This window comes from Pan troglodytes, chromosome 10 (genome assembly GCF_028858775.2).
Source record: "Pan troglodytes isolate AG18354 chromosome 10, NHGRI_mPanTro3-v2.0_pri, whole genome shotgun sequence".
Classification (NCBI taxonomy): Eukaryota; Metazoa; Chordata; class Mammalia; order Primates; family Hominidae; genus Pan; species Pan troglodytes.
Window position 1 is genome coordinate 117,086,415 of NC_072408.2, and position 24,446 is coordinate 117,110,860.

General features: G+C 44.9%; 1 protein-coding gene across 5 annotated transcripts in view; it reads left to right on the forward strand.

Annotated features, from left to right (window-relative positions):
• The first annotated feature begins 6,767 nt into the window (after positions 1–6,767).
• The window catches only part of ATP2A2 (ATPase sarcoplasmic/endoplasmic reticulum Ca2+ transporting 2), a 69,607-nt gene continuing 51,928 nt past the window's right edge, over positions 6,768–24,446 (forward strand). For 2 of the 5 annotated variants that reach the window (XM_016924181.3, XM_001141455.6), the window contains exons 1-5: positions 6,768–7,428; positions 8,124–8,141; positions 8,233–8,315; positions 17,864–17,968; positions 22,488–22,626. In XM_016924181.3, coding sequence (XP_016779670.1) covers positions 7,311–7,428; positions 8,124–8,141; positions 8,233–8,315; positions 17,864–17,968; positions 22,488–22,626 — 463 coding nt within the window. In that variant the 5' untranslated portion in view covers positions 6,768–7,310. Of the gene's footprint in view, positions 7,429–8,123; positions 8,142–8,232; positions 8,316–17,863; positions 17,969–21,600; positions 21,870–22,487; positions 22,627–24,446 lie in introns of those variants that run through there. The other 3 variants (XM_054663521.2, XR_010147763.1, XM_054663522.2) reach the window with 3 other exon arrangements.

The following is a 24,446-nucleotide window of genomic DNA, read 5'->3' on the forward strand; positions in this document are numbered from 1 at the left end:
GCGAGTCACCTGAGGTCAGGAGTTCATCACCAGCCTGGCCAACATGGTGAAACCCCGTCTCTACTAAAAATACAAAAATTAGCCGGGCATGGTGATGCATGCCTATAATCCCAGCTGCTCGGGAGGCTGAGGCAGGAGAATCGCTTGAACCCAGGAGGTGGAGGTTGCATACGCCGAGATCGCGCCACTGCACACCAACCTGGGCGACAGAGCAAGACTCTGTCTCAAAACAAAACAAAACAAAAAAAAAACAAACAAAAAAAAACCAAAACAAACCAAAAGGAGGCCAGGCGCAGTGGCTCATGCCTGTAATCCCAGCACTTTTGGAGGCCGAGGTGGGTGGATCACTTGAAGTCAGGAGTTCAAGACCAGCGTGGCTAACATGGTGAAACCCTGTTTCTACTAAAAATAAAAAAAATTAGCTGGGTGTAGTGGTGCACACCTGTAATCCCAGCTACTTGGAATGCTGAGGCAGGAGAGTCACTTGAACCCCGGAGGCGGAGGTTGCAGTGAGCTGAGATCGTGCCATTGCACTCCAGCTTGGGCAACAAGAGGGAAACTCAAAATAAATAAATAAATAAAAAAGGAAAGAGGCAGAGCTAAGAGGTGGAGAGAGATTCTCAGTGACTTTGAGCACCTGGATCAAGCTGTTCTAAATTTGGAGTCTATTCCCTATAAGTCCCTTTTTTATAAGCATAAAATAGTGAGTTGGATTTTTAACCCTCGGCCGTCTAAAGAATGCTTATAATCGTGCGGTGTACAGGGAAGGCAGATTCTGGAAAAGACATTGTGTTAAGTTTGACAAATTCTCAGATATTGAAGTTATAGTTCATGGGCATGTAGAAAAAGTGGTGGTCACTAGGTGCTGGTGTGTGTTCAGTAACACAAGCCATGCCAAAGTGGATGCATTTCTGTGAAAAGAGCACTAGAGTGTGGATTTGGAGCCTGTTACGGACAATGTCTCTGAATCTTCTTCTTTTTTTTTGAGATGGAGTCTCGCCCTGTCACCTAGGCTGGAGTGCAGTGGTGCGATCTCGGCTCACTGCAACCTCTGCCTCCCGGATTCAAGCGATTCTCCTGCCCCAGCCTCCCCAGTAGCTGGGATTATAGGTGCGCGCCATCACGCCTGGCTAATTTTTGTATTTTTAGTAGAGACGGGGTTTCACCATGTTGGTCAGGCTGGTCTTGAACTCTTGACCTCATGCTCTGCCTGCCTTGGCCTCCCACAGTGCTGGGATTACAGGCGTGAACCACTGCGCCCAGCAATTTTTTTTTTTTTGAGACGTAGTCTCACTCTGTCGCCCAGGTTGGGGTGCAGTGTCACAATCTTGGCTCACTGCAACCTCCACCTCCTGGGTTCAAGCCATTCTCCCTGCCTCTGCCTCTTGAGTAGCTGGGATTACAGGCACCTGCCACCATGCCTGCCTAATTTTTGTATTTTTAGTAGAGATGGGGTTTCACCATGTTAGCCAGGCTGGTTTTGAACTCCTGACCTCAGGTGATCCACCCGCCTTGGCCTCCCAATGTGCTGGGATTACAGGCATAAGCCAACACGCCCGGCCAGTCCTCTCATTAACTTCTTATGGACAAAGTAGAGAAAGGCGGGTGGTAGACTAATGTCTGCCTAATCATCTTAAGTGACTTTATATGACAACTTAAGTAATGCAGGCAATTCTCATCATTCTACTCAACAAGTATGTGCCCCAGAATAAGAGATGACAGATGTGACTTGGTTGAACGGCCTTAGTTCTCATTGGTGTCTCAGTGAAAGCATCTGACTGTGCCAATTCTGATTTTGGTACATAAATGGATGTTTTCATATAACATGACCCTTAGGTCAAGCTGACTACATCAGGCACTCAACCAAAAGAAAAATGATCTGTTCCAACACTGTGTAATAAAGTATTATAGAAGATAAGGAGGCAGGGAGTGCCTTATAAGATTTTCACTTTACTGATTTTGGACACTGTAGTCAAGTTGATTTTTATGATAGTTGAACAATTAAACACCTTTGATTGGTTATTTTCAATCTGGAATGAGTGTCTAGAAGTTCTACTGGATAGAGACATAGAAGTCATGCTTATCAAATTTGTATGTAACCCGAAGCTGGGACATATAGCTAAAGTACTTGAAAATGAAGATCTCAAAAGACTAGAACAGACCCTAAACATGGGTCTAGAGCATGAGAACATTCAAGTATACACCGAAGTTCAGTGCCTGGGTTAAAAACTATCAACAGTGCAAGTGCACAATGAGATATACCGACTGTAGTTTATATAGAAAGGACTCTCTTTTGAGTTGACTGTTAGCACAAATCTACAGTGTGCAGGGGAAAAGATCCAGCACAAAGGTGGGCATGACAACTCCTCTGCAAGACCATGCCCAGACTTTTTTTTTTTTTTTTTGTGAGATGGAGTCTTGCTCTGTCGCCCAGGCTGGAGTGCAGTTGCTATTACAGGAGCATGCCACCACACCCAACTAATTTTTGTATTTTTAGCAGAGACGGGGCTTCACCATGTTGGCCAGGCTGGTCTCAAACTCCTGACCTCATGTGGCCCACCCGCCTTGGCCCCCCAAAGTGTTGGGATTATAGGTGTGAGCCACCTCACCTGGCCCCATGCCCAGACTTTTGTATTCAGTACTGGGTACCTCTAGAACTGGATGACAAAGTTGCTGAGGGATTACAAACTCATGATCTAGGAAGAAGCCGGGAAGAGACTTTTTTTTTTCCCCTAGATGGAGTCTTGCTTTGTCACCCAGGCCAGAGTGCAGTGGCACAATCTCGGCACACTGCAACCCCTGCCTCCCGGGTTCAAGCAATTCTTCCGCCTCAGCCTCCAGAGTAGCTGGGATTACAGGTGCATGCCACCATGCCTGGCTAATTTATGTATTTTTTTTTTTTAGTAGAGATGGGGTTTCACCATGTTGGCCAGGCTGGTCTCGAACTCCTGACCTTGTGATCTGCCCGCCTTGGCCTCCCAAAGTGCTGGGATTACAGGCGTGAGCCACCGCACCCGGCTGAGAAGAGACTTTTTAACACAGTAGATAGCTTGAAATACTCAAAGGGATCTCACACCAAAGAGGGATGAAATTCATTTGGAATGGTTCCAGAGAGCTAAACAAGATCCAATGTATAGATGAAGTTAGCCAATGGGAGGTGGATCCAGCCTAGAATGAGACTGCTTTAATGATTAGAGCTGTCCAAATACAGAACGGACTGCCTTTTACAGTCTCCACTGCTTTACAGGGAGCTGTAGAGCATTGGGAAGTTGGCTGGGGCCTCTTTTACAAGTCACTTATTTCCACTGTCCATTTCTGTCTAACTTGCTTTTTAAACCAGCTTGCCTTTTAGCAGCTAATGTCCTCCTTTATTAATGCCTTTGAAGTTCTTTAATCAAATCATCCATCTTTCTGAATCACAGTTTCTGTTTTCTCTCCCTGTCCTCAATTGATTGAATGTACCTGCAGTCCTTGCTGAAAAATAGAGTATTTCTAAAACCTATTCTTACTTTTAAAAACCCTTCTTAACAAGAAGCAAGTACAACACGATGCATAAAATAAATTAAGCACAAGTTTATTTCTACATGAGAGAAACTAGATATTTCTGCCTTTGGGAGACTGCGTTTCTGATAAATTTTGGCAACCCATCAACAACAGCTTTCAGAGACACCAGCAGGTTGAGGAACCAAGAGCATAATTGTTATGATGATGTCTAAGGGGGCCAATTCTGGGCTTAAAATCACACTGTTTCAGCTTAAGAGAGTATTCCAGCCTCCAGTAAATAGAAAGCTTGCAGAGAACAGTCTAGGAGGGCAATGGCAACGTTGGTAACAGTACCAATGTGAACTTGAACCTTCCTTCTTTCTGAGAAACCTGTAATGCCGTCTAGCTTTGTTTTTGTCTGTTTGTTTTAAACTGACTACACTTCACAGTCATTCGCATGAGGCAGGTAGTTCAGAGAGGCCCTCTAGTTTATTTCACAAATTGGAAATCAATGAACTTGAGTTCACTGAAAATTTGCTGAGGCCTTCCTATGGGGGAGGCCCTTTGCAAGTCACTTATGGGCTAGGGATGGGGGGACTAATTCATTCATTCAAACAGCGGGCATTTAATAAATGAGGAGCATAGACTAGGGACTGTTCTTTGTACTGAGGATGGACAAGATGGACAGGCCCTGTTCTTATGGAGCTTCTGTCCTAGAGCTCCATGAGACACTTGGAGACAAGCAGTTAACAGCTAAACCAAAATACAACATCACAAGTAAGCACTGTGAAGAAAACTGACCGGGCACGGTGGCTCATGCCTGTAATCCCAGCACTTTGGGAGGCCGAGGCAGGCAGATTACCTGAGGTCAGTTCGAAGCCAGCCTGGCCAACATGGTGAAACCCCATCTCTACTAAAAATACAAAAATTAGGCAGGCATGGTGGCGTGCACCTGTAGTCCCAGCTACTTGGGAGGCGGAGGCACAAGAACTGCTTGAACCCAGGAGGCCGAGGTTGTGGTGAGCTGGGATTGTGCTGCTGTCCTCCAGCCTGGGTGACAGAGAGAGACTCTGTCTCAAAGGAAAAAAAAGAAGAAGAAAAGAAAACTGAAAAATGTGATGGAAGGTGAATTGCCGAGAGTAGCCACTTTTTAATTTATTTATTATTTAATTTTTTTTTTGAGACAAGGTCTCACTCTGTTGTTGCTCAGGCTGGAGTGCAGTGGCGTGATCACAGATCACTGCAGTCTTGACCTCCTGGGTTCAAGCGATCCTCTCTCTTTAGCCTCCTGAGTAGCTGGGACTAAAGGTTCAGGCCACCACGCCCAGCTAATTTTTTTCTTTTTTTTTTTTAGTAGAGATGGAGTCTCGCTATATTGCCCAGGCTGGTCTCAAACTCCTGGGCTCAAGGGATCCTCCTGCCTCAGCCTCCCAAAATGCTAGGATTACAGACGTGAGCCACTGTGCCTGGGTAGCCACTTTAGACAGCAAAGACATCTCTGAGGAGGGGACATGTAAGCTGCGATCTGAATGGAAAGAGAACGACACAAGTGAAGAAGATCTGTGGGAAGAGCATTCCATACAAAGGCTGAGGTCAGGAACTCCTCCAGAAGCTCATAATTGCACCAGAGGTGCTTACAACCCCAAGCAGTGACAGTGGCACAGAATATTCAACATCAAATGCCTAAGCTAATTTCCAGGCTGAGAAAGGTAAACCATCCTTCTCCTGCCTGCAGTGCTTCTATCGGTCCTGAAAGAGACAGAGGAGGTAAGGGAGAAGAATTGGTAGGAAATGGTGCAGAGCTGGTCTCAGAGGGCAACAACAGCCAGCCCTCCATGACCACACTCCCACCGTGCACTCACGTGCCCCTCTTGAAGCGGCTCTGATCCTGTGACCTAACCAGTTTCCACCTGGCTTCTCTCAGTGCGTTGCCATATAGTATAATTTTTTGTTTGTTTGTTTCGTGTAGGGTTTTGTTGGTTCTTTTCCAAGTATCAATCAAAACTACATGCCAACGTCCACTCCTTGGAAATAATTAAATGACATGACGTGCCTGATTTTTTCAGCTGGTGATGCACTGTAATTTGCATCTGCTGAAGGAATTTATCTTAAGTCCTGAAGCCCAGCCACTTGAGACAACTGAGGTGATTTTTCTGCTCTGCTTTTGCTCATGTGGATGGTGCGTTATTGTTAAACACAAAAGTGGACTAAATGCTTCATTCTGCAACCTACTCCGTGAAGAAAGCTGCTCTTCTTTGTGAAGAGAATATGTTCATGTTTTGTTCATGAATTCCATGCAATTTCCCATCCCCTTGTTAAGTAATATAGCTTCTTTATATTGGCAAAATTCCCTTTATCTTGCTGTGACCTGCGCTTTGTCCTCCCGAGCAGAGCAAATCATCTGTGGTTTAAGAGCAGGCTTTGGATTCAAGTCCCCTTTTCTCCTGTCGAGGGAAGTGAGTCTATGAAATGGCCTTCATCTGAAAGCCACAGCGAAGCACCTCCTAGCCCAAGTCTAGCTGCTGTGTGGCAGCTCCAGCGGCGTGACCTGTGACTGCCCTGCAGACACCTATCAAGCGCTGCGTCAGCTATTAATAATAAAATCAACTCTTCTCCCTCCCCCCCGCGAGGGGGGTTCCCTCGTCAGGGCCCAGAACCCGCTGGGGAAGAATCGGGGCTGGCGTGCGAAGGAGCTGGCGGCAGGGGGTGTAGGATGCGGTGTTCCCGAGGCGACAGATGAAGGATTTGGGTTGTGTGGGAAGTGAACTGCGGAATTCCTCCCCTTGGTTTCTGAGGGGGGCTCTGAAGGAGCCAGATTAGGATGCAGAGCGCAGCCCGGGCGACCGAGGGCGAGGAGGCGAGCCAAGGACATCAGCCCGAGCGCGCCTCGAGGACGCCCCGCGTGGACCGCGCTCCCAGCTCCTCGGCCTCGCCTTCCAACCATCCGCCCACCGGCCCCAGAGCAGCGTGCCCACTGTGAGCGCCCCACCCTGCGTCTGCAGGTGGGTGGGTCAGAGAACCGCAGGCACAGAAGAGGGTACCCAGCTTCCCCTCCGCCAGCCCCGCGGCCGCGGCGCGCGCGGCCTCGATCCGGGTTCCTAGGGGCGGCGCGCGGGAGGGGGCGGGGCCTGCGCGGCAGCGTGGGCGCCAGGCGCGCGGGAGGAGGGAGCCGGGGGGAGGGGGCGGGGCCGCGCCGCCCGCGCCGCGCTGGGCGCTCTCGGCCAATGAGCGGCGTCCACATGCCGCGGCGGCGGCGAGAGGGGAGGCAGCGGCCGATAAATGCTATTAGAGCAGCCGCCGCGGAGCCGTCCCCGACGCCACCTCCTTCTCCTTCGCCGCAGTTTCCTCCGCCGCTGTCGGGCGTGCGGCGCTGAGGGACCCGGGCGAGCGCGCCGCGCACCGCCCCGCCGGCTCGCCTCCCTCGCCGCGTTCCGCCCTCAGTGGTCTGCCGGGCGCCCCCTCCTCCGGCCCGGGCGGGGCCTCTGATCGCCTCAAGAGAGCGGGGAGGGGGCTCGGGGGCCGCGGCCTGCCCTCCCGGCGGGCGGCTGAGGGCGAGGGAGGCCCTCCCTTCTGGCGAGGGGAGGGAGGGTGGGTCAGGAGCCCCCCACCCGCCCTGCGGAGCTCGGGGCCGCGCGAGGGGCGGTTGTCTGGGGGAGGGGGCGCGGGGTGATTCAGCGCCCGGCGAGGCGGAAGCGGCCGCAAGAGGAGGAGGGGAGAGCCCGTCCGCGCCTGGGCTCCCGGGGTGGCACGAGCCCGCGGCCGGAGTGCGAGGCGGAGGCGAGGAGGCCGCGGGGACGGGAGACGAGGCCGGCCGGGCCCCCGAAGCCATGGAGAACGCGCACACAAAGACGGTGGAGGAGGTGCTGGGCCACTTCGGCGTCAACGAGAGTACGGGGCTGAGCCTGGAGCAGGTCAAGAAGCTTAAGGAGAGATGGGGCTCCAACGGTAGGTGCAGGGCGCTCCGCTGCAGGGGCCCGGCGCGGCCGGGAGAGCCAGGGAAGATGGCTGACCGGGCTCCACCTCGTGGGCTTCGGCTCCGCGCCCGCCGACAGCTGCGGGCGGAGGGTCGGGCCGGCGCGCCGGCCCCGCGGGGGAGAAAGGGGCTGCGGTCCTCGCCTCGCCTTCCCTGGACCTCTTCGCGTCTCGGGCCCTCGACCTTTTCGGCGCGCAAGGCTCGGAGGCTTCTCTCCAGCAGCAGCCGGCCCCGGTGGAGGGAAGGACGTGGCTTCTGCAGCTGGGTTGAGCCCGGCAAGACGTTTTCTCGTCCCCTGCCGATTTATGAGGCGTCGAGGTCGTTGGAAGGCCTCTGACCGTTCTTGTCCTACCCAAAGTTACACATCTGGCAGAAGTGATGACATCGCTGAAACCACTCCTAGGTTCAGGAGCCCGAAGTGATTTCACGCTTAGGGCTAGACCTCAGGCCATTGATTACAAAGAGTGCATGCTTCCTTGAGGTATCTTCGTGGTATGCCCTCTGCTAAAAAAATCGGATATTCTTATAGCTAGGTCTGTGTTTTAAAGATATTGATGCTTAGAATTGTAGCAGTTCTTTTTAGAAAGACGAAGTGCTAAAATGTCTCTCTCTTTTTTTTTTAACCTCCCTCTTGACACATTGCTTGACGAATTTCTGCATTCTACAGAGTTACCGGCTGAAGAAGGTAATCTTAACATGCTGTTTCTGTTTTTTTTCCTCTGTTGGTGTGCTGATGGTAAGATGACAGTTAAAACACATGTGTTTGTTTCTTACAGGAAAAACCTTGCTGGAACTTGTGATTGAGCAGTTTGAAGACTTGCTAGTTAGGATTTTATTGCTGGCAGCATGTATATCTTTTGTAAGTATAAAAAAATTTATTTTCTTTCCCCCAAAAAGCTGAAAGTATTCCATAGATAAATCAGAAAACAAATGATGTCCATTGGGTGAAAACATATTTGGAGTTACAAGCTGTGTCTCCATGTTTAAAAACAATCTGGGCATTTTAAAATTACAAAACAAAACACTTGAAGCCATTGGTATTCAGAAAATAGATGCCTGACATTTACAGTGTGGTTAGGAGTTGTCCCAGAGTGTGGCATGGTCTTAGAAATTCTTGTGGTTTATCAGCTTTTAATATCAAAAAATTCTTTTCTGGGAAGCCTTTAATGTTTTGGGTTCTTCCATTGTTATCGTGTTGTAAGATCATACTAAGATGATGTTGGACTCTTTGTAGTCTGTAAATAGAACTTACAAAAGGAATATTCCAGTTGCTTTCCCTTCCTGGTAATGGCAAGGTGACAGTTGTTCCTGACGGTGACAAGAATGATGACGGCTGTGATGGCACCCTTGTTGACCAAATTTGGTCACTGACCTTTAGGGTGGTATACTTATCTAAATTGGACCCCTGTCTTAAGTGATTCTTAGGTTGAAAGAACGAGGTTTAGTACAGTTGGTTCTAGATCTTAAAGGAAAAAAACCAGCATGGTGTTTTTTCTTGTTCTGTGTGTGCTTACCCACTTGAGTGCTATATGGTTGCTAAGAAACTAGTGAAATGCAAAGAACTACAGCAGAAAAAGGGTGTTGGGGTGGCAAGTATATTTCTAGGTTTTTAACTTTTTTTTAAATGTTCGGTATTAATTTTTTGTTGCATTTTTTTTTTCTTGGGCAGTAGATTGCTTGCTAGTTTTCCTAAAAATGGTCAGGAATAGGACACAGATGTTCCTAATTCTAATAGCATGAGATGCCTTTTATTCTTGAATTACGTTATTCTTACAAAAACCACGATAAGTGAAATTCACCCAGTGCAGTACTTCTTTCTAGTTAAAACAAAATTGACAAAACTTCACGGTTTCAGTTCTTGTACATATATGTATGCAGGTCCCAGGGATCAGCCTCAGTCTTTGTGAGAACCATACCATAGAGGGCTATTTTGAGAACGAAATAAACAAAGCAGTGGGCATTTATTTAGTTCAGATGAGGAAAAGATTAAATTTATACCCATCTTTTAAGTAGATAGTGGCAGCAGTAAATAAATTTTTGTAATAATTTTTACATAAATCCTGCTATGAGACTTTATTATGCCGTATTAGCCAAGTATTGTGTAGCCATTAATAATTCAGTCCCCAAGAACCTTTTCTGTGGTTTTCATTGATTAAAATGGGGACTTACATAGCAAACCATTCAGCATTCTGAGTCAATCACAATGTACCTCTGATAAAATGTTTCTTCTTGATTGATTAAAAAATTTTCCCCCAGAAAATGGCTGTTGTTTTACCAATTAAGGGAAATGAGTAGACCCGATTAACTATAGTTTATCAATACATTGTCATGGGGCAAAATAAATGATACATTTGGAGGTAGTGTAAGATTTGTATTTAACTGGGTACATAATAGCGTTGGCAGTTAAATAATGGGGTCCGATAAGGTCATTGGGAACTTCTTAAAAGTTAATCAGCTGACTACAAGCCAGAAGCAAAATACATTTTTACTGAATTCTCTGTGTTACAAGTTGAAGCAGTGTGGGAAACCATGCCACTGGTGTTACTATTGGGGTTGCACTGGGTCTGTTTTTTGAGTAGCCAGTTTGAGTGACTTTATATTAGCATTTTAAATTAATGATGTGTGTGGGTTTTGTTTGTTAATTTTTTACTTTGAAGTAATTAGAGGCTTATAGTTTGTAAGCATTTCAAGCAGGTTTTTAAATAAATGCTTTAATTTTTTTTATAAGGTAGGACCTTGGCTTTTTGGAGCATTATAGAGCTATATTTTGGAGTTGAAATTTGAGCTCCTTTTTGGTAACTGTGGAGTTACTGCTCAGGAAATGAACTGTGTTACATTTTTATTTTATGAGTTGGTAAATAGCAAAAGAATAAGTGTTTAGGGAGTACTTCTATAGAATTAATTTGCTTTGGTTTGTTTGATCAAGGAATTGCAGATATAAGACCTGTTGTGTTGATTTTCTTCATGTGGGGTTGGGTACTGCCGCTGCATTCTCTTTAGTGTTTCATTCCTCCTGTCTGTATCTTTTAAAAGAAAGAGCACTGACTCTTTTTGTGTCAGTTTATTCCTATTGATGTAACAGAAAAAACATGGTAGAATATTCAGGGTTTTTTTTGGAGAAGTGACTAGGCGATTCTTATATACATCATGCGTCATCAAGTCATGCTTAAATTAAAAAGAATATTAGTGATTTACTTCAAATATCAAACTAAGTAGTAAACTGTTAACTATAGTTAATATTTTGCTGTGGCATAGAATAGGAAGCTATGCTTGTGACCTGTAGGGATCTAGTTTAATTTGTAATATTGGCCAAAGTGGTTTTTTTGAAATGGTCACTTGGATTGAAAGAAATAAGCTTCATCTTCCAGTGCATATGAACATTAGAAATTGCTTAATTTGACACTCAAGACCCCCCCTGTATCATTCACTTTATCTTTTCATTCTCTTCTTGATTACCAACTTTGCTCTAAATGTAACACATGGTATGGTTGCTTAACTGGAATGCCTGCCCTTTCTTCTCTTTTCCTGCTTTGTTAAGATATTTACTGAGCACCTGTCACAGACACTGGGGATACAGTAGTGCATAAAACAGACAGAGACCCTTACCTGGAGGATAATACTGCTGAGAAAAATAAAGCAAGGGGGTTTGGATATCAGAGTATGTGAAAGGGGGAACAGTTTTCAAATTGGGTGGTCCGGAAAGTTCTTGAGGAAGGTGACATTTGCGAAAAGATCTGAAGGAGGTGGGCATTAGGGCCATGTTGGTCTCCCGTCTGTCTAAATCATAAAGTCATAATTAATATGGTAATAATTTGCATAGGTTTCTCTACCTTCCACCGTTGTTTCCCATGTCAGCTACTTAGATTGACCCTAAAATGCTAATAAAACTTTCTAGACTGTGGTACTTCTCAACCTTTAGGTTACATTTGACCATTTGCATGTGTGTGTCTCTTTTCTTCCTACTAGACCCCCTTGAAAAGCACACCTTATTTTTTAGAGTTAGTGCTTTTTTTTTTTTTTTTTTTTAATGTAGATGGAGTCTCACTCTTGTTGCCCGGGCTGGAGCGCAGTGGCGCAATCTCGGCTCACTGCAACCTCCACCTCCTGGGTTCAAGTGATTCTCCTGCCTCAGCCTCCTGAGTAGCTGGGATTACAGATGCCCACCACCACGCCCGGCTAATTTTTGTATTTTTAGTAGAGACGGGGTTTACCTTTGTTGGCCAGGCTGGTCTCGAACTCCTGACCTCAGGTTATCGCCTGCCTCAGCCTCCCAAAGTGCTGGGATTACAGGCATGAACCACTGCGCCCGGCCTAAGTTAGTGCTTTTGATGTCACAAAAACTTGGGTGAGTTTGTTTCAGTAGAATTTTCTGAAAACACATGAGATCTTTTTACTGTAATTTCTCAGAAGAGAATACTCAAAGTATTTGATACTGGATTTGTAGTGATTTTAATTTTCTTCTGTATCTTTTAATTTTTGATTTTAAAAATGGGATAAGAAGGGCAAATTACTGATTGGTTTAACTAGTTTATTCAGAGCTTTTCTTAAAATAATGATTTGGAAGGCGGATTTAATAGAGTACTTTTTAAAAAGATTGTTTTCTCACGCCTGAAAGCATTGAATGTTTTTACATAGCTTTATATCTGGATCAGAAGGGAACGAGTTCTAATTCATGCTTTTTTTTCCGTTTTATTAATGACTGAAAGAATTGTTTCCTCCCCCAGAAATTATCGTAACGTTTATTGGTAATTCTCTGTATCATTCTCGAAATGTTTAATTTCCATTTCCTCTTTTAAAAAAAAAAAAAAAAGATGTAAATTTCTTCATTTATTGAGCAATTGTTTGAGGGCCCAAAGGCACAGTGCAAGTTTCTGAGAATACTAGGAGCAAAATGTGCTTATGATCTCTTTAAGCACTTTTTTCTTTCGTTTTCTTTTTATGATACTAAGAGCTCTTCCTATTATCACAGTGTATAGATATCTGAGTCACAATATCATGACTGTCTCCCAGTTTACAGCAGAACGTGCTTTTTACCTTGGATTAAAATTTGCTTTATTTGGCCGGGTGCAGTGAGTGGCTCATGCCTGTAATCCCAGCACTTTGGGAGGCCGAGGTGGGTGGATCATTTGAGGTCAGGAGTTCGAGACCAGCCTGGCCCACATGGTGAAACCCCACCTGTACTAAAAATACAAAAATTAGCCAGGCGTGGTGGTGGGTGCCTGTAATCCCAGCTACTCAGGAGGCTGAGGCAGGAGAATCGCTTGAACCCGGGAGGCGGATGTTGCAGTGAGCCGAGATTGCGCCACTGCACTCCAGCCTGAGTGACAAAGTGAGACTCCGTCTCAAAAAAAAAAATTTTTTTTTTGCTTTAGTATACTTATCAGAAGTATAATGCAGTACAGAGTGTGTTTTTTTTTTTTTTTTTTTTTTTTTTTGAGACGGAGTCTCGCTCTGTCGCCCAGGCTGGAGTGCAGTGGCGCGATCTCGGCTCACTGCAAGCTCCGCCTCCCGGGTTCACGCCATTCTCCTGCCTCAGCCTCCCGAGTAGCTGGGACTACAGGCGCCCGCTACCACGCCCGGCTAATTTTTTGTATTTTTAGTAGAGACGGGGTTTCACCGTGTTAGCCAGGATGGTCTCGATGTCCTGACCTCGTGATCCGCCCGCCTCGGCCTCCCAAAGTGCTGGGATTACAGGCGTGAGCCACCGCGCCCGGCCGCAGTACAGAGTGTTGTACAGTATTTCAGTGCTGTACAGAGATTAATCTTGTGGATAATAATTGGGAGATACTCTACAGTTTAATGTAGTTGAGTGTTCATTAGCAAGTGGTTACTTTGAATAATACTGGCACATTTGAAGCATTGAACTTGTTTGATGTAAGTCCGAGAAGACAGGTATTATTGTATTTAGCACAAAGCAAAGGGAAGAAGAAACACTGTTTATGTCCAAAACTATGGGGCAGTGGTCTTCTCTTTTACTTTTCTTTGCTGCTGTTCATGAAGCTTGTTACCTTTTCGCTGTCTTTTTTTTGAGACGGAGTCCCGCTCTGTCGCCCAGATTGGAGTGCAGTGGTGCGATCTTGGCTCACTGCAACCTCCACCTCCCAGCTTCAAGTGATTCTCCTGCCTCAGCCTCCCGAGTAGCTGGGATTACAGGCATGCGCCACCATGCCCGGGTAATTTTTTGTATTTTTAGTAGAGACGGGGTTTCTCCATGTTGACCAGGCTGGTCTCCAGCTCCTGGCCTTAGGTGATCCGCCTGCCTCAGCTTCCCAAAGTGCTGGGATTACAGACATGAGCCACCTCACCCAGCCCAGATAATCCTTTTTACACACTGTTTAAAATTTTCAATTTTCCTGGAGATAGGGTCTCCTGTCGCCCAGCGGGTAAATGCAGTGGTGCGATTATAGCTCACTGCAGCCTCAGACACCTGGGCCGAAGCCTGATTCTTGAGCCTCCCAAGTAGCTGGGACTATAGGTGTGAGCCATCATGCTTTGCCCTTTTTTTTTTTTTTTTTTTGAGGCAGAGTCTCACTCTGTCACCTAGGCTGGAATGTAGTAGTGGCATGATCATAGCTCATTATAACCTCAAACTCCTGGTTTCAAGCAATCTTCCCGAGTAGTCAGGACTACAGGTATGCCCTGCCATGCCCAACTAATTAAAAAAAAAATTTTTTTTATACAGATAGGGTCTCACTATGTTACTCAAGCTAGTCTCCAATTCCTGGCCTTAAGAGATTTTCCCAAAGCATTAGGATTATAGGCATGAGCCACCTCACCCAGCTGAAACAGATAATTCTTTTTTTTTTTTTTTTTTTTTCCTTGAGATGGAGTTTTGCTCTTGTCAGCCAGGCTGGAGTGCAATGGCGCGATCTCGGCTCGCTGTAACCTCTGCCTCCCGGGGTCAAGCGATTCTCCTGTCTCAGCTTCCCCAGTAGCTGGGATTACAGGCGTCCACCACCACACTCGGCTAATTTTTTGTATTTTAGTAGAGATGGGGGTTCACCATGTTGGTCAGGCTGGTCTTGAACTCCTGACCTCAGGTGATCTGCCCACCTCAGCCTCCCAAAGTGCTGTGATTACAGGTGTGAGCCACTGCTCCTGGCTTGAAACAGATAATAATTCTTTATATTCAACCTGTTGTCAAAATTTTTAGAAACATTTTCCCAGTTCCTTGTATAAGTATACTTTGTATAACTTCTGGCAAACCATAATTATGAACTCACATTACTATAGTACTATAATACTGCAGTAAGGGATCTTGCATTTCAGTAATGTCACTCATCCAGTTTTCCTCCCCTTTCTCTTACCCCATCTCCCTCCCAGTCTCATGGTTTCTGTTGTCAATCCTCTTTCTCCTTACACAAGGCAAGAGGTTTTCTTACCAATAGATCAGAACTGTGAAGGACTGCCCGACATGATCTGATATGGTTGTTCTTCATTTTGGGCTGTAGTATTTTAAAGTAGAGGTTTGCTCTGATGGTCCCATCACTGCTTGCCATTGTCTTTCCCTTTGCTCTAGCTATCAGGGGATGTTGCTTTAAGTTTGTTCCCCAGGCTTTACTGCCAAGAGGGAAATTCATACCCACTTTAACAAGGTGTGAAGCTTATCTTACAGTTGCTAATGCCTCACTGACCTTTTGGAAAGGTCATAGTTACTCTTCAAGTTGAGTGATTTTTCTCCCCCAAGAGCTAATTAAAGTTTCTTGTTTCTGATATGCTCTCCTTGGCAAATGTTTGAAAGTCTAGTATCAGAGCAGCTGTGATCCTGCATCTATCAAAATTTATAACTTCCTAGAGAAGTTTTCATTCTGGCATTATTCCTGGCCTTAACACTAGAACGCCCTGTTGAAAGCATACAGTAACATTTATCATACTCATTCTGGTTGTCTGTTTGCCCTAGCTCAATGGACGTTGGCGGTGATTGGCATCTGTCAGGACTTGGTGGTCCTGGTGCCTCCTGTTTTTATTTTTCTTTTTGTCCTGCTCAAACAGATATTTCTTATTCATGCCGTCTTCTAATGAGTCATTTGGATTCATTATTGCCATAAATCATTTGGAGGAGTGTTTTCATGATTTACTAAGTAGATCTTTTAAAGAAGATTTTGTTATGAAATATGCAAACATTTTAAGCAATTTTTTAATTAAAAAAAATTCGACCTCCAAGATTAAATCATTAGATGTGGTTAACACTGTTTCTGGATTGGTAAGTTTCCACAAAAAGAGGTTTTTAAATTTTTAACCACATAGACCACTCTTTACCATATTCATTATTCATTGTGGTGAGTTCTCTCTTTTTACCACGTTTATAGTTGTTGGATTGGGAAGTGCAGTGTGACTCTTACTTTGTAGTTTTTAAATCTTAACAAGTTTATAGTTGTATGAGCTAAAAGTTTAAACCTCTGCCCCATTTTCTTGGGGCAGTGTTCTGTGACCAGTTACATTTTTGGACTTAGGTTATCTCTGAAGTGCTGTGTTGCTGTATAAATGTCATATGGAGGATAACCTACAAAATACACTTCGGATCTCCCAACAGCTTTGCGGTTCTGAAACAGCCTTCAGTAGTACCACTGAAAAGAAACGGGGAATTAACTGGTTTTTTGTTTCTTTTATAGAGATGAGGGTCTCGCTGTGTTGCCCAGGCTGGTCTCAAGCTCCTGGCATGAAACGATCCTCCTGCCTTGGCCTCCCAAAGTGCCGGGATTATAGGCATAAGCCACTGTTCCCGGCCTAGAATTAAACAGTTTATATATGCTCTAAAATTTAAGTCAGTGATCAAGTTGTTTATACTGTGGATTTATGTCACATGGATATTACTTGATATGAATAATAACCAAATGAACATGACTGTTAGATGATCACCTTTTACTTTAATCAAGAATTGAAGTTTTATTTTTTCTAAATAGATACATATAAAATGAATGGAATTTATTCCCTCTCCCCAGATTTTATTTGGATTCTAAAATGGAATTATTACATCAAAAGATAAGGTATTTTTAAGAAGTATAGTTGTTTATTTGAGACTGAGTCTTGCTCTAACGCCCAGGCTGGTGTGCAGTGGTGCGATCTCAGCTCACTGCAACCTTTGCCTCCCAGGTTCAAGCGATTCTCCTGCCTCAGCTTCCCAACTAGCTAGGACTGCAGGTGTGCGCCACCACACCTGGCTAATTTTTTGTGTTTCTAGTAGAGGTGGTTTCACCTTGTTGGCCAGGCTGGTCTCGAATTCCTGACCTCAGGCGATCTACCTGCCTCGGCCTCCCAAAGTGCTGGGATTACAGACTTGAACCACCACGCCCAGCCATGAAGTATAGTTTTTTGTTTGTTTTTTGAGTTTTGCTTTTGTTGCCCGGGCTGGAGTGCAATGGTGCGATCTTGGCTCACCGCAACCTCTGCCTCCCGGGTTCAAGCGATTCTCCTGCCTCAGCTTCCTGAGTAGCTGGGATTACAGGCATGCACCACCACACACTGCTAATTTTGTAATTTTAGTAGAGATAGGGTTTCTTCGTGTTGGTCAGGCTGGTCTCGAGCTCCAGACCTCAGGTGATCCCCCCACCTTGGCCTCCCAAAGTGCTGGAATTACAGGCGTGAGCCATCGCACCCAGCTTTTTTTTTTGTTTTGAAACCGAGTCTTGCTCTGTTGCCCAGGCTGGAGTGCAGTGGCACAATCTCGGCTCACTGCCACCTCCGCGTCCTAGGTACAAGTGATTCTCTTGCCTCAGCCTCCCCAGTAGGTGGGATTACTGACACGCATCACCATGCCCAGGTAATTTTTTTGTATTTTTAGTAGAGACGGGGTTTCGCCATGTCGGCCAGGCTGGTCTGGAACTCCTGACCTCAGGTGATCTGCCCGCCTCAGCCTCCCAAAGTGTTGGGATTACAGGTGTGAGCCACTGTGCCCAGCTGAAGTATAGTTTTGACTTTCAAGAATTCTTATGAACAAGACATAGCCAGTTGTTTATATAATTGCATTTTCTACCGTTTGTTTCTAGAGAAAGAAAATAGATTTTGTCTATCATAATCCCTTTAGTGCTAGCCACTTTTTTTTTTTTTTGAGTTTTCGCTCTTGCTGCCCAGGCTGGAGTGCAATGGCATGCAGTATACTCACGGCTCACTGCAACCTTCGCCTCCCCAGGTTCAAGTGATTCTCTTGCCTCAGCCTCCTGAGTAGCTGGGATTACAGGCACCTACCACCATGTCCGGCTAATTTTTTGTATTTTTAGTAGAGATGGGGTTTCGCCATGTTGGGCAGGTTGGTCTGGAACTCTTGACCTCAGGTGATCACCTGCCTTGGCCTCCCAAAGTTCTGGGATTACAGGCCTGAGCCACCATGCTCGGCCAGTGCTAGCCACTTTTTTAAAAAGTGACATTAAGCCTAAAAAGACACATTCTAACGTGCCATTTCTCTTCTAGGTTTTGGCTTGGTTTGAAGAAGGTGAAGAAACAATTACAGCCTTTGTAGAACCTTTTGTAATTTTACTCATATTAGTAGCCAATGCAATTGTGGGTGTATGGCAGGTAAGCAAAAATTCCTGTACTGCAAAATTTCAATAAGTTATGTAAGTGATTAGGGCTGTATTAATCTTTCTGTTATCTGTTTTTCCTGATGTGTTGAGTAAAAATATGTTTGCGGGAAGTTTACATGTATTTTCCCTTTATTCCATTAATTAATTAATGTTTTCTGACACAGTCTCACTCTGTTGCCCAGGCTGGAGTGCAATGGTGTTGTCTCGGCTCACTGCAACCTCTTCCTCCCAGGTTCAAGTGGTTCTCGTGCCTCAGCCTCCCAAGTAGCTGGGACTACAGGCACGCACCACCACGCCCAGCTCATTTTTGTATTTTTTGGTAGAGACAGGGTTTCACCATGTTGGCCAGGCTGGTCTTGAGCTCCTGACCTCAAGTGATCCGCCCTCCTCAGCCTCCCAAAGTGCTGGGATTACAGACGTGAGCCACCATGCCCGGCCTATTAATTTAATTAATTGCAAAATTTTGACCTTAATGCATATAAACTTTGCAGTTAAGATTGCTCATTCTTTGCCAAGTGTGGTGGCACCAGCCTGTAGTCTCAGCTACTCAGGAGGCTGAGGTGGGAGGGTTGCTTGAACCCAGGAGGTCAAGACTGTAGTGAGCCATGATCGTAACACTGCACTCCAGTCTGGGCAAAGGAGCAACACTGTCTCAGAAAAAACATTGTTCATTCTTTATGGTAGCAAGGAATTAAAATGGGTGAGAGAAGCTGCTTAAGGAAATGAGAATGTGAGAACCATTATCTTTATGTCTCCTAGTTGCTTCCTGTGACAAACTTTAAAAGCTACATGTCATTTTTATTCTCCTTGGGTTTTTTTGGTAGGTTTAGCTATAAAAATTGTTTCCCCTTCAGTGCTTACTACAGACTCTGAGACTTAAAATTCATGTTAAGTGTTGATCTTTTAGGTATTTGACGGATATAATCACCACTTGGAGGACTGAAGTAGACCTTTTTTTTGTTTTTGTTTTGAGACCGACTCTCTGTCGCCCAGGCAGGAGTGCAGTGGCACGATCTCGGCTCACTGCAACCTCCGCCTCCCAGGTTCAAGCAGTTCTGCCTCAGCCTCCTTGAGTAGCTGGGATTACAGGCACCTGACACCACACCCAGCTAATTTTTGTATTTTTAGTAGAGACGGGGTTTCACCATCAGGCTGGTCTCAAACCCCTGACCTCGTGATCCACCCACCTCGGCCTCCCAAAGTGCTGGGATTACAGGTGTGAGCCACCACTCCCGGCCTTTTTTGTTTGTTTGTTTGTTTTGTTTTGACCGACTTTCACTCTTGTTGCCCAGGCTGGAGTGCAATGGTGCAGTCTTGGCTCACTGCAACCTCCACTTCCCGGGATCAAGCAATTCTCCTGTCTCACCCTCCCGGGTAGCTGGGATTACAGGCACGTGCCACCATGCCCAGCTAACTTACTTATTTTTAATAGAGATGGGGTTTCATTTTATTGGTCAGGCTGGTCTCAAACTCCTGAACTCAGATGATTCCCCCTGCCTTGGCCTCCCAAAGTGCTAGGATTACATGCGTGAGCCACCACGCCCGACACATCTTATAAACATACTTAGTCCTGTTGAAATTGTAAACTTCTAATCTTTACCAATAAATGTTAACGATCTTTATGTGGTAGGTTCATAGAAAGATGGCCTACTTAGAAATTTGTAATTGTGCCATATATATACATATGTATATATATGTATATATATATGTATATATATGTGTATATATATATGTATATATATGTGTGTATATATGTACATATATGTGTGTATATATATGTATATATATGTGTGTATATATATATATATATTTTTTAAGATGGAGTCTTGCTCTGTTGCCCAGGCTGGAGTGCAGTGGTGTGATTTCGGCTCACTGCAACCTCCGTCTTGTGGGTTTGAGCAATTCTCCTGCCTCAGCTTCCCGAGTAGCTGGGATTATAGGTGCCTGTCACCATGACTGGCTGTTGTTTTTTTTTGTTTTTTTGAGACAGAGTCTCACTCTGTCACCCAGGCTGGAGTGCAGTGGCATGATCTTGGCTCACTGCAAGCTCCGCCTCCTGGGCTCACGCCATTCTCCTGTCTCAGCCTCCCGAATAGCTGAGATTACAGGTGCCCACCACCACGCCCAGCTAATTTTTTGTACTTTTAATAGAGACGAGGTTTCACCGTGTTAGCCAGGATGGTCTCGATCTCCTGACCTTGTGATCCGCCTGCCTCGGCCTCCCAAAGTGCTGGGATTACAAGTGTGAGCCACTGCGCCTGGCCTTCTTCTTATGTTTTTCTCAAAAAAATTATATTTGGTCAGGGCATGGTAGCTCATGCCTGTAGTATCAGCAGTTTGGGAAGCTGAGGCGGGTGGATCAGTTAAGGTCAGGAGGTCGAGACCAGCCTGGCCAACATGGCAAGTCCCCGTCGCTACTAAAAATACAGAAAGTTAGCTAGGTATGGTAGCATGCGCCCCCAGCTACTTGGGAGGCTGAGGCAGGGCTTGAACCTAGGGGGCGGAGTTTGCAGTGAGCCGAGATCATGCCACTGCACTTGAGCCTGGGCGACAGAGCTAGACTTCGTCTCAGAAAAAAAAGATTCGAGTTTTTAAAAAAAGAACATTCTTAAGTCTTTAGTATACTGAATGGTATGAGCAGCAATAGAGGGTTGTGGCCTTCTGAAAGTAAGGAAAATTATAATGACAGTATAAGGTAGTATGGGGGGCATAGTCTTTTATTTCTGACCAGTGTCATCAAGGAGGGCTTTATTTTTTTTAAGACGGAGTCTCTCTCTGTCAACCAGGCTGGAGTGCAGTGGCACGATCTTGGCCCACTGCAGCCTCCACCTCCCGGACTCAAGAGATTCTCCCACCTCAGTCTCCCAAGTAGCTGGGATTACAGGCGTGCACCACCACGCCTGGTTAATTTTTTGTATTTTTAGTAGAGACAGTTTCACCATGTTGGCCAGGCTGGTCTCGCACTCCCAACCTCAGGCGATCCGCCCACCTCAGCCTCCCAAAGTGCCGGGATTACAGGTGTGAGCCACCATGCCCAGCCTTTTCATTGATTGTAATTGTCATCTTTGTTCTCAGGGTCAGAGATAATTTATCTTTTTTTCCCCCAAGACAGCTTCACTCTTGCCCAGGCTGGAGTGCAGTGTCATAATCACAGCTCACTCCAATCTCTGCCTCGCAGGCTTAGTGATCCTCCCACCTCAGCCTCCTGAGCAGCTGAGACTACAGGTGTATGGCACCACGTCAGGATAATTTTTGCATTTTTCGTAGAGACACTGTCTCGTTACGTTCAGCCCAGGTTGGTCTGGAACTCTTGGGCTCAAGCGATCCTCTTACCTCAGCCTCCCAAAAGTGCTGGGATTACAGGCATGAGCTACTGTGCTCAGCTGATAATTTAAGCATATGCAAAATACAGTGCTCATGGGATATTTGTTTAACCTTGAGCAGTCCAGTTAAATTCCACCCAACATGATCTTGAAGGGTAAGAATGTCTGATATGAGATTGAAATTAACTTTATCATGAATTTCCCAATTAAGGTTTTTTTATACTTTTTCTGGGGTATATACATCAAAACTGAGGTACACGTGTTACCAGCTTTCATCTTTGTGTCATTTGATTCTCTTTAGGCTGGTTTGATTCTACAACTTCCATTCTGAAATCGGGAAGAAAATTACTGTGACTTCTAACGGTTGATAGTTCATATATGATGTCATGAGAAATATATAGCTTGGGACTGGCAGTGCTATGATGAGAGTCCAGCCATTCATTGGTCTTTACAACTGGAGGGATAGTTCTTAGAATTTGTGAGAGATACTCATCACTCATAGCATTTACTGTGTGCCCAAACACAATCTAAGCATGTTACATATGACTTCTTATCCTCACAAACCTTGAGGTAGGAACTGTTAGTGTTGTCATTTTATAGACAGTAAACTTGTGTGTTGTGTAACCTCTCTACAGTGACATAGCTGTTAAGAGCCTGTATTGAACCTGGGCAGCTTAGCCCAGAGTTGGGTTGGGTTGGGTTTTTTTCGTTTTGTTTTGTTTTTTTGACATAGTCTCTTTCTGTTGCCCAGGCTGGAGTGCAGTGGCAGGATCTCGTCTCACTGCAGCCTCCGCCTCTCGGGTTCAAGCGATTCTTCTGCCTCAGCCTCCTGAGCCCAGACTATTAAGCTGTACTGCCTCTCATGAGACAGAATTGATTTTAAATGGCAGGGGGATTTGGCTAAAGGTGAAAGCTGTGTTTTACAGTCTTAGGGACAGCAGAGTCTGTAATTGCTTTTCCTCATTGTTTTATCCCTTTAGCTTAATTGAGGGTACTTACGTTTTGTTTTTAATACAAATTAATAAATGTCCTTGTGTCTGTTGCCTTAGATGTGAATTGTTTAGTACAAATGTTACTAGTGGGCTTCCTTTTTTTTAAAGATTAGACCTCTAACATTTTATTCCTTGGGTTAGAAATAATTGCAGTGTCAGGCAGGTCTTTACTACTCTTCTGTTTTCTTTTATACAGGAAAGAAATGCTGAAAATGCCATCGAAGCCCTTAAGGAATATGAGCCTGAAATGGGCAAAGTGTATCGACAGGACAGAAAGAGTGTACAGCGGATTAAAGCTAAAGACATAGTTCCTGGTGATATTGTAGAAATTGCTGGTGAGTTGAGTTTGTCATTTTTCTTTTATTCTAGATAGTATTTCTGAATGTAGTCCTTTTCTCAAGGCTCATAATTATATTTAAAATAATTGTTTTCATGTATCAATTAACACATTTTATTGCCATTCATACAAATCCTACATTCTCTAAAATTATTTTGAAATGTTTTAGCACCTCCCTTCCTGTCATTGATAAGGCTTTTGGTTTTTGTTTTTAAACAAGGTATTTTGAATTCTACTTGTTTAAATACATTGTAGAACACGAGTGCTAGAGAGGTAAAACCTAATGTTGATTTGACAGTTAGTTATAGTGAGCAATTTGTTAGAATACTGGCTAATGACGACACAGTTTTTCCTATTTTGTTTCTTGGCACCAAAGTTCATGGTCAAGGGTAATTTCTTGACTCTGAAAGCTATGCTTGGCCAGGCTTGGTAGCTCACGCCTGTAATCCCAGCACTTTGGGATGCCAAGGCAGGCAGATCACGAGGTCAAGAGATTGAGACCACCCTGGCCAACATGAAACCTCATCTCTACTAAAAATGCAAAAATTAGCCGGGCATGTTGGTGTGTGCCTGTAGTCCCAGCCACTTGTGAGGCTGCAGCAGGAAGAATCGCTTGAACCTGGGAGGCGGAGGTTGCGGTGAGCTGAGATCGCACCACTGCACTCCATCTTGATGACAGAGTGAGACTTCATCTCAAAAAAAAAAAAAAAAACAGTATGCTTAAAAATACTTATGTGTTACACTGAGCCAGGAGTCTCTGCCTGAATTCCAGAGATAGCTTCAAAGAGTCCATGAATCCACTGTGAGTCCAGAATGCTCCACAGACCTCCAAGGGTCAGTATCCTCACTGCTCTAGATTAGTGCTGTTTTTTTGTTTTGTTTTGTTTTGTTTTGTTTTTTGAGATGGGAGTCTCACTGTGTTACCCAGGCTGGAGTGCAGTGGCATGATCTCAGCTCACTGCAGCCTCCACCTCCCAAGCTCAAGCGATCCTCCCACTTTGCCCCCCAAATAGCTGGTACCACAGGTGCATGCCACTACACTCGCCTAATTTTTATATTTTTTGTAGAGAGGGAGTTTTGCCATGTTGCTCAGGCTAGCCTCAAACTCCTGAGCTCAAGTGATCCTGCCTTAGCGTCCCAAAGTGCTGGGATTACAGGTGTGCCCAGCAGCCATATTTCTGACAGTCCAAAATCACAACACCCCTGGGACCAACCAGGATAGTCTAGGTGGGTTGTTTGTTTTGGCTGTTTCACTTAGAGAGTCATTGCATACTGTTATTCAGATTATCTGGCTTTTCATACCCTTCTGAGTTAAGTATACTATTTACTTTGTTGCTATTTGTGAATTATCTCGTAGTAATATGCTTTTATATTGACTTGGGAAGGGTGTGCTTTGTCTTTATTGTCTTACTCATTTTAATGAATTGAAAGAGCTGCATTCCTTAACCCATGCTCTACAACTTTGGCCTCTGAAAGGAAATTGCCTTGTCCTATTCTCTCATCCAGAAATTTTTGTTGTTCCTCCAGAAAAAAAGGATAGTGTTACATATATGCCAGTAAGTCGATTATTTGGGACTGTGTAGTGTTTGTGTGTAAATGGTGTGTGTAAATGATTTAACAGCTTCCTTAAGTATAGTGTTAAGAAGAGTACAACTCAGAATGAAATGTCTTGGCTATTGGATTTTTTAAAACTTCCTGTTTTGGCCAGGCGTGGTGGCTCATGCCTGTAATCCCAGCACTTTGGGAGGCTGAGGTGGGCAGATCATGAGGTCAAGAGATCGAAACCATCCTGGCCAAAATGGTGAAACCCTGTCTCTA